This window comes from Punica granatum, chromosome 3, assembly GCF_007655135.1.
Source record: "Punica granatum isolate Tunisia-2019 chromosome 3, ASM765513v2, whole genome shotgun sequence".
Lineage (NCBI taxonomy): Eukaryota > Viridiplantae > Streptophyta > Magnoliopsida > Myrtales > Lythraceae > Punica > Punica granatum.
In genome coordinates this window covers 16,000,165-16,013,274 of record NC_045129.1, presented here as the reverse complement: position 1 = coordinate 16,013,274, position 13,110 = coordinate 16,000,165, and the positions used below count along the sequence as shown (strand labels likewise).

General features: G+C 35.7%; 1 protein-coding gene and 1 non-coding gene across 2 annotated transcripts; both read left to right on the top strand.

The window, feature by feature from the left end:
- The first annotated feature begins 756 nt into the window (after positions 1-756).
- TRNAS-CGA lies at positions 757-838 on the top strand. The gene has a single exon. It is a non-coding gene; the product is annotated as a tRNA-Ser (tRNA).
- Positions 839-4,154: 3,316 nt separating this feature from the next.
- LOC116198462 (transcription factor bHLH68-like) lies at positions 4,155-7,945 on the top strand. Its single transcript, XM_031528611.1, has 7 exons — positions 4,155-4,501; positions 4,999-5,371; positions 5,554-5,625; positions 5,913-5,978; positions 6,346-6,411; positions 6,535-6,591; positions 7,498-7,945. The coding sequence occupies exons 1-7, from the start codon at positions 4,266-4,268 to the stop codon at positions 7,633-7,635; spliced, it is 1,008 nt and encodes a 335-aa protein (XP_031384471.1). The 5' UTR covers positions 4,155-4,265; the 3' UTR covers positions 7,636-7,945.
- The last annotated feature ends 5,165 nt before the right edge of the window (positions 7,946-13,110 follow it).

Here is a 13,110-nt window from a genome sequence, read left to right as displayed (position 1 = left end):
AAAATCGAAAGGGAAGGAGGGATCGGGGCCTCCAATCGGCGACCCCGACCCCCTCCTTCCCTTTCGATTTTCTTTATATGACTAAAATGAAATAAAATGGAAAGTTGAGGATATAAATGATAAAAGAAAAAAAATTTAGAACCAAAATGATTAAAAGGTTAAAGATTGAAGACTGAAAATGGAAAAAAATTAATGTCGTAATCCCCTATGTGAGTAAAGTCATGCAATAGAGAGTTAAACACTTGACATGTGGCACAATCCTATTTATCTTGTGACGACACGTGGCATAACCTTATGAAATCTACTTTTTTTTTATTTTGCTATATTATATATAGATTCTCTTTCTTTCACGCACAAAGATATTTGGAAATCAAATTTTCCAAATCACCTCAAAATTTACTTTCATTTCGCTGGAGATCGTGACCAACTGCCTTATATTAAGACATTTTTGTAGCATTGACGGCAAAAGAATTTCGAAGAGTTTTTAGAATATGGGTATTTAATGAGGAAATCTGCAAATATTTCTTCCTGGCTCCATTGTACGTCGGAAATCGATCTTATCAGCCGTATTATATTCCTTCAATTTATGATATCTTGTCAGTGGATGCACAGACGACATATATCTTGGTTATAACATCAATGGTAAATAAATTTTTCAGATTGTCTCCACTGCCGCATGCTGCTCAATTAATAAGCAAATTTACAGCTTTTTCGGGTGCCTAATATTATTTATTTAGCTGCCATTACATCCAGCACGTCGATATGTCCGAGTGGTTAAGGAGACAGACTCGAAATCTGTTGGGCTTTGCCTGCGCAGGTTCGAATCCTGCTGTCGACGCTGACCTATCTATTTTTTTTTTTCCCTTTCATATTCCTCTGTAAATGTATCCATTCAAAAGATGCGTGATTCGTCTTCATTTTTTTTCCAGTTGCCTACTTTCATTCACACGTTATATATATATATATATATATTTCGGAAAGACAGGGCATCTTTGTCTTTGACATAATAATATCACTGTCTTTGCTCCCACCGAAAAAAATATTATTGTATTTGCTAGCAATATAATTTTTATACTGTCAATTGTGCTTCAATTTTTTTTTTAATTTGCCCTACTGGATACGATGACTATTTTAGTAGAAAATAACGAAACGATACACCTAAATAAGCCAATTAATTACATGAGAAATTTTCTTTTTCTAGGCACAATGTTTGGTAAAAGTTTTATCCTATTGAAGTAACAATATATAATTATAGCAAAAACTTAACAACACATCCAAATTACGTTTATTATTTGATAAAATTAACTACACGGTGATTAGAATTTCTAAAAAGTCTATGCTCAGCAGGCAATAATATATGTATGGGAAGATCTATGATGCAATCATTTCAAAATGATACCATCATATGACCTGTAATTTACTTATAATTATAATAAAGCATGTAATCCAGTATTAAGTAATTTGAATATGCTTCAAATAAGTTACACCCATTTAAGAAATTATTTAGGGATAAATTACTTTTATCTTGATAAAATATTTAAAATTTAACTAAATGGTCATACAAATGTTTTTGAGTTTTAAATTATATTGTTAGCAAATTACATGGATTTTAAAGAAAATTTTATTTAAATTTTTAATAAAACTTTGATAGAAACATACCATCACTTTTGGTGATTGTACTTTTTTTTTTGCTAACCTGGGGTGTCCAGACTTTGCCCGACTAATTCTCGGGGCTCTGTGAACCCCCGACGGCGCACAGTGCGGATAATCACGCCAAAGGCGCTCCGGTAGTCCCAAGGGGGTTCGAATTCGTGATCGGGTGCAAGTTTAGGCACACGTTAACTGCTAAGCCAAACCCCTTAGGGTTTTGGTGATTGTACCTTACTCTATGTGTATCATAGTCTTTCACAGGCAATGTGATAAACTGCAAACCATTGCATTTTTTCGTCAAAATCTTACATCTAACATCAATGAAATCTCTGTTGACATAAGGAATAAAGTTCACCAACGAGGTCAGATGACAATCAAAAGGTATTCCTTTTTTCTCTTAAATGGTTGGCCGAAGTATAGGGAGAGTAATTGGAGACGAGAGAAAGAAAATGGAAGCTAGAGTGAGGATATTTGTTTTCAGTATTGATTATTTTAATCTTAACCTAATAATTTCTTTAACCACCGACATGGGTTGGTTGAAACGGTTCAACATTTAGGTCTTACGTTCGAGTCTTGTGAATCAAATATAGAAAATCAACGATTGGAATATAATGAGCACTTTACCCTTCTTGGCAGGGATGGACCCAAGGTTTGGGCTTAGGGGGATTGAGATCTTTGATGGGGCGAACAACATGATAGTTTTCCCGAATTACAGGGGGCGAATATAATAAATTTCATTAAAATTTAAAGCATTATATGTAAATTTCCTTAAAGTATGGAAATCCTAGGAGGGCGATTGCCACCCCCAACCCCTTGAGTCCATCCCATCTTATTGGGCCAACCTAATTTTTAACAATTAATCGGGAATATTAGACTTCCGAATATTAAAGTTTAGATAGAAAAAATAAGTTCCGTTGACCGGACTATGTAGGGTAATCTTGTAAAACTGAAGGTTAATAATAAAGGAGACAGTAAAAGAATCCATTACGTTGCACATGAAGATAATCTCCGTTGCTTTACATTTGCTTCTTAACGATGACACATATACATAATGTATTATCATTATTCACCTTTTATTGTTTAAGTAATACTTTACCAACTCTTGGACCTCTTAATTCTTTCCTCACACATATTCAAGAGTACTATATCCATCTATGAGTTATATCAATGTGCAAGTTAAAGGAAAAACAAAGGACAGCAGACGGTGAACAATGTTCGAATAATAAGTATATGATAAAGCTCGAGAAGTGGCTATAGAAGTAATTATAAGGTATAAAGGCTGTGGCAGGCGTTTGGAAATTCGCCTATTTGATACTAATAAGAGAAGTACGTACTATCTTTTCTGGCTCGTGCTCCTTATCGGCGTGGTCTTTGGCAAAACCAATTTCACCATGAATCATTCTCCCATAGCTTGTCTAGATTTTGGTTAGGAAAGAGATGGAGAGAAAAGGCCGTTGTCCCTCCCCCTCAATTCCAAAGATCCGCAACCTGATTGACTTCATCGATGAAAAAGGAGAAAACATTTATAGCTAGGTAAGATCGATGAGTGGTACAATTTATCATGATGGTTTAAATTATACCACAAACCCACTATCAGACTTTACAATAAATAATCGATCCCGAGGCGTACATATGTAAATAATTATACCCTCAAATTAAGGGAGTAGAGAGCTCCTAAAAATGTTTAATTTATTGGCCATGAGACAAAACCCAGGCCCAAACCAGCTTTTCCTGCCCCCACTTTATAATAAAGCAAAAAAGCAAGAGAATTTTTTAAAATCTACACTCAAATAATAATAAGTGATATATGGGGGGCAAACAAAAAAAAATATTAAATTAAATTAAACAAAAATTTAAGGAAAAGGCTTCTCTCCCCAACCCCACAGCCTCTATGAAAATTCTTTGAGGGACATAGACTCAAGGCTTCTTCAACCTCATCTGGGAAAAGCAGCACAATACCCTTAAAGCTTCACTCAAAAAAGAAAATTAAAAATTAAAAATAAAAATAAAACATAAAGAAAGAAAGGGAAAGGCAAAGGGAGAGGAGGGCTTGCATGGGTGCAAGAACAGGGAAAAAAACATGACAGAGATAATGGTGGCAATATGTGTCATGTCGTGTTTAAACGAATTGTCTTACGACTTCATATCATGGGCTCGTGTCAAAAAGTTACAAATCCGAACACGACACGTGTAATAAACGAGTCAAGATTTTCAAACATAAATACGACACGTTTAATTACGGGTTGGTATGACACGACATGTCTAACATGTTTAACTAAACGTGTCTAAATGTGCATATATGTATACTTACTTACACGATATGACACTAATACCTTAAAGTATATTTTATACTTATATGATATGACATTATTAACTTTAATTAGAGAATGATGGGAAAGTTAAAGAAAGAAAAGAAGAAAGAAAGAATGAGTGATTTTTATTTTTTCCTTTTTTTTTAAAAAGTTTTTTTTTGCCTATCTCTCATGCTTTGTATTACTTAGTTCATTCATGATTTGAGGGGAAGGCCAGGGGCATGAGGTAGTTGAAGAGAGAGGGGGGCTCAAACTCAACTCATCACTCTCCACCACCAAGTGGATCCATATCCAAAGGAGCAAATGATGGCAGGAAACCCTAATTGGTGGAACATGAATATTCCACCACCACCACCACCACCACCACCATCTTCTTCTCCTTCTCCTCCTCCCCCCCTTTCACATGCTCTCTTTCAATACCCTCATCCTCATCATCAATATGGGTTTGGCTCATCTCCTTCTCATCCCCTGAGCTCCTTTGTAGCTGACAACAGCTCCCATGATCAGCTTCCTCCTCAGTCTTGGAGCCAACTCCTCCTGTACTCCTCTCTCTCTCTCTCTCTCTCTCTCTCTCTCGGGTTTCTCGAAATCAGCTAGGTTTAAGGCTGTCTATAGTTTTCGTCAACCAAAAGAGCTTGCTTAGTAGTCTAACTCGTTGTCTTTCAAGCTCAGATCCCATGCATTCATTACATTGAATTAATTAGCCAAGGCTGTCTAACTTACTTGCATTTTCTTGTAAATTCAGACTTGAAAGAATTATCATGTTCATTTATACTTTGCAGCGTAGACATACTGACCGAAACCTTGGCGAGATCACTTCAAAAAGAAAAAAAGAAAAAAAAAAGGGCTCTTGCAATTTGTAGTGATTTCTTTGGCTTGGTTGGCCTTGTAAATGAATCTGCTTCAACTTTACCAAGTTTTAACATGATCTTCTACTTTACCAAGTTTTAAAATGATAAATGTTGTATGACTTTCTTCTTCTTCTTTTTGTTTTGTTTTTGTTTTTTTGTTTTTTTTTTGGATTTTCCTTCTTCAGGGGTGGATTGTCGGGAGAAGAAGCTGACAGCTATAAGTCAGGTCCAAGTTTCTACCAGACGAGAAAGTTTGGGAACTGGCCGGTAGTGGAGGACCAATCTATCCTCAGCCGTGAACCCTCTCCAGGACTTCATGTTAAGCAAGAACAGGTTGCACAGCATGGAAACCCATACATTCAGCATGAGGAACTTCCGGCTGGGCATAAACCGGCAACTGTGTGGCCAACTGCCCATATGATTCCAGTCTCATCGCCGGGCTCCTGCGTCACAACTTTAAGTAGTAGTACTAATAGTGTATTAGACTTCTCTAGCAACATCAGCAAGGGAGATCATGGCTCCAGAAATAATCAAAATCTGGATCATAGTTCGTCTGAGGTAGGTTTGCGGAAAAGTAGGGAAAGAACAGAGAGCTTCTGTATAGTATTAGACACTCTCTTTTCATCTGAAATTAATTTACTTTCTGAATGGGTTTTTTTTAGGATTTTTTCGACAATTATTATCTGATCTCGGTATCGTATAATTATTGTTACTGAAGCATTTGAAATTCCTCTGGCCAGTGTAATAGCACAGCCACAGTGGGGGCATGCAAGAAGGCTAGGGTTCAATCTGGTTCAAACCAACCTCTCAAGGTAAGACACAATTTGGAAATGAATAAACCGGTGCGGCAATTTCTTTGATAAGTATAATAAAAAATTTAAAATTGGGCCTCCAGTGTGGCTGGTAGACTTGGGGACTCAATCAGTGCGTGTCGCTAAACCCACCGACATTCCTCTTGTGTGAACTATGCGTACTTTTGGAGTCTATAATTTCAATGCTTCAATAGCTTCCGATCTTAAAAAGCATCTAATTACAGTTAACTTTATAATCAAGAATAGTTATTATAAGTGCATAGCTAAGTTCGACTGACATTAAGTAGGTGAGGAAGGAGAAGCTCGGGGATAGAATCACGGCACTTCACCAGCTCGTGTCCCCTTTCGGAAAGGTAATAAGCAAAGTGAAAACTCTAAACTTCATCTCCATTCCCGCATAGTAGAATTTTGAGAAGCACAAGGAGGGGAATATTTCACAAGGAGTGGTGAAATTTTATATGTTAAAGCCCATAAAAAGAGCAGCTATTTTTTTTTCTCTCTGCTGCGAAAGGCCTAATTCTCTCTTTAATTTCTTTATCTTTTTTTCTGAACATTTTTCTGAGTTGATTGTATGTCTTTATTAGCATTAAAGAATGACTTTCTACTCCAAAAAAGAGAGAGAGGGGGGGGGGGGGGGGGGTTGTGGTTTTGGGGAAGAATGGTGACTGACTCTGCTTAGGGTTTTGTGGGTGATCATGCTTTCTCCCTCTCTTTTTGCAGACTGACACTGCTTCTGTCTTGTTAGAAGCAATTGGGTATATCAGATTCCTTCAGAGTCAAATTGAGGTGACGCTGTTTCTCTTACTGCTCTATGCTCTCTCTGTCTCTGTCTCTGATTGCTTCCAAACATTCTTTAGCTATGTGAGTTTGAATTCTTACTCCTTTCTTCCACTTCCCCCTTGAATGCAGGCCCTCAGCTCTCCTTACCTAGGCAATGCTTCAGGAAACTTGAACCACCAACATTCAGTATGTATCCTTATATAAATAAATATATATATATATATACACACACACATAATTAGTATGCTTATTAAGTTCTGCTCATTTTCAAAGCACTAACACCTCTCTCTTAAATAAATATGCGTATATATATATATATATTGCATGGTACTGAAAAGGATTTGTTTAATATGTAACTAACTTAACCGGATAAAATTAACCGATCGAGGTCTAGAGTGCTGACTGGGGAGGATGGAGATTAATTTTCTCGGGTAACGTGTATTGTTTTGCTGGGACACTATGATTGACTAACGGATCGTCCTCAAAGGGATGAGAGGGAGTTCTTATTATTAATGTGTCAAGCATCTCATGATGGGTACTATTCTTATAAATATATTAGAAGAGAAGCACCATAATTGAAAAGAACAATAAGGTTCTCAGCTTTATGCCCTTTCCTTCACCGAAAAGTTAGCATTAAAAAGCATTAATCCAAGGGCCTATACTTAAGATTAGTTTGGAATCCTAAAAGGGTTGAGGGTGGTAAAAGCAGTTGTCTTTTTCACTCTCCAAATGGTTTATAATAAACATTTTGAAGACTCCCGCCTTAAAAAATTAAAAGAAAAAGAAAAGGAGCTTTACACACACATACATACATATATATATATGTGTGTGTGTGTGTGTGTATGTATACATATATTATGCTTGGTGGGTACAGGATCTCGCCACCTCATCATTACCACATCATCATTTTGGTCATCATCATTATTACTATGTAAACATATATAGTTTAGTGGATATTTAATCTTGGATTTAAAGTGGGCATTGAGTGAGGTCGTGCATTAAATAAATATCATTATTAAATTTATCTTGTAGAATGCGCTTTGATTCGTATTTGTTCCTCATGATACATATTGATTAACTATTGATTATTAGGAAAATGATGGCAACAATCTGCCCAAGGACTTGAGGAGTAGGGGCTTGTGTTTGGTTCCTGTGTCGTGCACGATGCAAGTTGGAAACGACAACGGTGCCGATTACTGGGCTCCTGCAGCTTTCGGTGGCAGTTTCTGAGCTGATGAGCTCTCATGGTCAGGAAAATTTGCTTTTCAACCCGATGTAAGGATTGAGCAGAGTTCGTATTTCGGAGTTCTCTCTCGTGGAATGAAGTAACATCATGGGCAATCACTCTGCTAAAAACATAGGGCTGATTGCTTATGATGCTATGCATTTCGAATCATCAAGTGTAATTGCATTTGCTTGATATCATCATTTGATAGCGAAGTTAAAATTTGACGAACAAAAACACTTCTTTGAAATGCTTTTCCAGGAGCAACAATGTGGAGCTTCATGGTTTTAATTATACTAGATTCAATTTCCTAAATTTCTGAACTTCATTTTTTTAAGGCCAACGGCATCGTTAATTATCTTTCACGATACAAAGAGAGCATTCCCTTATTTTTTTCCGAAAATATCTAGTGATTTGTACAAAATAATCGGGAAAGCACATGATGTCCTTGCTCTGCGGTCCCAGTTAAACTTGGCACAATTTATGTACTTCGATATCCATATCTCCCTATTGTCTAATTTGACGTACGCGTAATGGTCAACTTTAGATATATGCCCGATAGCTGTTGTCGGATATTTGACTCATTTTGAGACGCGTAATTGAATTCTTGGGAGGGAGTCAAGTTAGCAGCCTAGCACAACACATCGATATGTGAGAACAGCAGAACGTCATGCCTGACCAACCCTTTTTTTACATGGCATATTTTTAACCATATACAGGGATGGATCGAAAAGAATTACAGATATAGTGCTTCCAAGATTTTGAATTCTTTAGAAATAGTTTGTACATAGTCTCTCAGGTTTTGCCAACATAAGCTTTATATTTTTTCCTTGGGTTAATTATACCATGGGTACAAAATGTTTTAAAAATGTATCACTTTGATACAAAAAGTTTAAAATGTAACAGTTGATATACGGCGTCAATAAGGAATGAACGGAAATATATTTGATTGCAATATTTTCAACTTTCGTGTACTCAATTATTAGTTTTAAACTTTTTATACCAATATTCTACATTTCTAAAACATTTTGTACCTATGATATAATTAACCATTTTTCTTTTCTCGTGAAGTAAAGCTTACAATTTTAAATTCCTTATCCCTCCACAAATCCGAATTGCCAAACACTTGTTGGCACTTGGCAGATTATACAAATTAAATTCCATTGGCTTCCTTTACAACTTTTCTAGGCAAAACTGTTCCATTCAAATTCTGTTTTTAAGAACTGTTCGATATGAAAAGGCATATAAAACCTTTGTTGATTCCACCTTCAAGAATATGAGTATTTAAAATAATCATAAACTATAAAATATTTTTGTTTCAGGTAATATTTAAAATAAAGAATTTATGTAATTAGTAGAGTTTCCTTTCGTTTTAATATAGCAATTTTAATTAAGGGTATGTAACATAGTTAACATACAAAAGAAAAAAAAAGACAATATATGCTCTACATAAAATTTAGCTCTTCTTGAGAATGGAAAAAATCCACGCCGTGAGATTTTTATTTTCTAGTAAGCTGACCCGGTTCAAACTAGATTAATTAGAGCTCATCGAACTTCCAAATACTAGGGAGAAAACCGAAAAAATAAAATGTGGTTTAGCATTTTATAGTTAGCTAACAAAAATTAATTTTTAAAAAAAGTGAAGAAAAAGTAGCGTTTAATGTTGTGTGACAGACATCTTGTTTTGGAACCAATTAAGAGAAATAATATTTGATTCTTATAGTGGTACTTCTTGTGCACTTTTAATTCCTTTTCTCCATCCCCATTAGTCTCATGTATCTCCTTTATAGCTTAAATACAAAAAAAAATCAAAATCTGGCCCTATGAAACTTTGATAATATCAAAGTCTTAGGATAAGGATTTCTAAAAGTTATGTATCAGGGAAAAAAAGTATGTTGTAAGTATTGATTGAAAAAAAATTATTGCATTTGAGCATCTGTTACGTGCCATCAAAGGTGTTGATCTAATAATTTTAAGTTTACTCTCACGTGGTTTGGTTATTCTAAGATCTCAAGTTCAAATTCCCTCTATGCATTTGCGTCAAAATATTTACTAGAAGTGTTCTCTTTGGCTTGGGTTTGGGAACACCAATTTCTGTGAATTATACTAAGTTTTTTATGTGTCTACATTGACAAGGCTAGTGTTAGCGCTCATTGTTTAGTTTGTTGTATATGTTCACTGTTAAACACGAAAGTCTGGACATTACGTTGTGAGATGACAAAGTTACCACTACTGATGTCCACTTTTTTGCTAAAAAAATAAAATGAGCATCTGTTACGTATTTTAAAACCTCAAGTTCTTGAATAAAAAGAAGACGTATCTATTTTGTAAGTTCAAATCCTTATCTTTACAATTGACTCAAGGATCCGAAATTTAGTTTTTTTTTATCTACATATTAATCGTAAATGAAAATGAAATTATTACATCGAAATTGGTAATTATGCCGTGAGTTGGCGTTCGAACAAAAAATAGTGTATTACAACAAACAAAGGTGTAGCGTAGTGACAAATATCTTCACTGATAATCAAGATGTTTTGAATTCGATACTTATTGTGGGACTATCCGTGCCTTTTATTACATGATCTATTACTTATTTTTTTCAGTTATAAAGGGCACGGTAATCTCACTAGATATTAAATTTGCTACTTCTAGGTCAACATGCGAGAGCATGCGTAACTGCATTACACCCATTATTCATGATCTATTACTTTTTTTGTAGAAAGGTCAGTTTCAAAAAGTTACATTTACATTGATCGTATTCTCAGATATAACCTAAGCTTCATAGACTTTGTTACAGAAAATACAGCTCCATGAACATTTATCCTAAGGCGAGCTGGTGGGGACTGGCGTTGGAATTACCTTCTTCCTTATCTGCTGTTCTCTCAGTGGTCTTTTTCTTTTTCCGTTCTTAAAGAAGGCCCATATAGAGCTGACACAATGATAGGAAATAAACCGAAATAAGTGTGCCTGTGAGTCCAACTGATGAGGATAGAATTCGTGAATTCCTTATTCCGAGTCGACACCTTATACCACTGAACTAAGACTTCTTCCTCTGTTAATGGTCATTTTTACTAATGACAAACTGCAAACAAAAATCTGACTCAGGCTTTTCTTTACTACATTTTGGACTGTGTGACTTGAAAACGGGTATTTTTTCAAGCTCTCCTCCCATTGATAATTTTGACAAGATGATGATTTAGATCAAGGCGAAATATCCTAGCTTTCCATACTCGTATGCAGACCTCATTCAGTTTGCAGTGATGATATCGAGCGATGTTTGAGACAACCAAACGCCAGAGTACAGTATTTGGTAATCTTGTAAAATTCTCACTTGGGCCTGCATGGACTTGAGCCCATCTGCAACTCAAAAACTTAAGCTGATAGGTTGCTGGACTCAAGCCTCATATAAGCTTGTGGTTTCTTTTTCAATTTTTCCATGTGGGATAACATATTTCAACACCCGCCCTCACGTAACAACGTGTGGTTCAACACGTGCCCTTAAACACCCGCCCTTAACAACTGACAACGAGCCTGGTATCTTCTTCCGTGTTCGGACAAGGGGGGACAAATACCAAATTAGCCACAAGCTCCACACTCGGGCCTAATTAGAGGTGCACCTTTTTAGCTACTTTGAAATTGGATCGGGCCACTCTCAGACCTGATTACCATAAGGCGCACTCTTGGCTGCCTCGAAATAGAATCTGGCATGGTGTGAGCCCACACGAGCGTGTGGAAGCGTAACTCGCTTTGATACTATGTAAAATTCTCACTTGGACCTACATGGATTTGAGCTCATCTGCAACCCAAAAGTTTAAGTTGATAGGTTATTGGTTCCAAGCCTCATATAACCTTGTAGTTCTTTTCTCAATTTTTTTATGTGGGATAACATATCTCAACAAATCTCCTCCCAATGGTTGGCTCAAATGGCACGTTGATGAGTCTTCCAAGACGGGAAGATTTGCCAGCATTGGTGGAATATACTGCGTGACCCACACGGTCATGTTCACTGCAAAATCAAATGAAGCGAAGTGGATAGAAATTAGATAAAATTTTCTCAAAATTACAACTGGTAAATAAAATTAATAGTATTATTCTCAATATTCAAATTTTTACTTTCTTTTGGTTATTTTTAGGGGTAATATAAATAACCTACCTGCTTGGCAGGCAGAATTTCACCGTAAGCATAATGATGAAAATTCATTAAACATAACATTCTTTATATAAAATCTTTGAAATATTTATGTATAGTAATCTATCTGCTGAGTAATCCACATTTCAAGCAATCAATATATTATTGTAACACAAATTACTAATGATACCTACGAAAGAAAACAAAAATTACTACTGACGTACAATTTTAGATTAAAATTAGAGTAAATTTTTCTTATAGTTCTGCAATTAGACTAGTAAAAGACAGTGAGATTTACCTTGTTCTAAAATTGAATACTACAAGATTGTTGAAATATATTTTCTCTGGAGGGACACTTGTCGATTTCACGTCCACTAACGTCAAGTTTAGACTGCAATATACACTGACCCTCTTGCACAATGGGCTGATGGTGCTATTTCAAAAACTTCCACCTTATCATATTAGTGTATCTGAAATTAAGAGTGCTCATACATCCTATTTTGAAATAGGTTTTGTTAGTGTCTTTTTATAAAATATAAAATATAAGATAGTGTTCGTGAAAATTGTCATAGACATAGATATTACTTCTATGGACAAATTAAAAAGCCATAGTAATTATATATGGGAGGAACAAAATTCTTCCGAAAGGAATGCTTCCCATCAACTAGATTATAAGACATCTACACCATAGGGATACATAGCCATTATTTGTTTTCTCCTAGCGGGAGGAAGTGGGAAGATATCAGCGATTTTTTTCTTTCTTTTTTTCCAGTATGCACCTTCTTGATATTCGGAAGAGCCCAATAAATCTAACTAATTTAGATTCCAATCTAATTGGTCTATTGAATGATAAATCTCTTCAAATTATAGATTTTTTCAATTCACATTACTCAAAATTAAAATTTTATTCAAAGAAATAGATATTAAACAAATTAGTCAATTGAACTCCGTACCTCAGAAATTTCTAACTGAGAAAAAGAAATACACGGATTACAATACTAAAGTTGCCTCGTGTTGTGGGGGTTGATGGGAGTGGAGGGACATGGGACCTGACCCGATCGAATATGCCAATGATGGCCCCATCCTCTGCGGTCTCTCTCTCTCCCTCCACTGGCATTCTTTAGTATTTACAAACTGCACTCATTCAAGTGCCCTACCACTTGGGCCCATGCATCCTCAGGCGCTCCCTTCTCTAATACGTGGAACATTTTTTCACAAAAAAAAAAGAAAACAATCATGGAACATTCGTCATCCTTGCGTCATGTCTGCGTCAAATATCTTCAATGAGACCCATATTTTATAACTATAAATTATTTTTGTTGGATGAGAAAAATTATTAATTTGCTTTCTC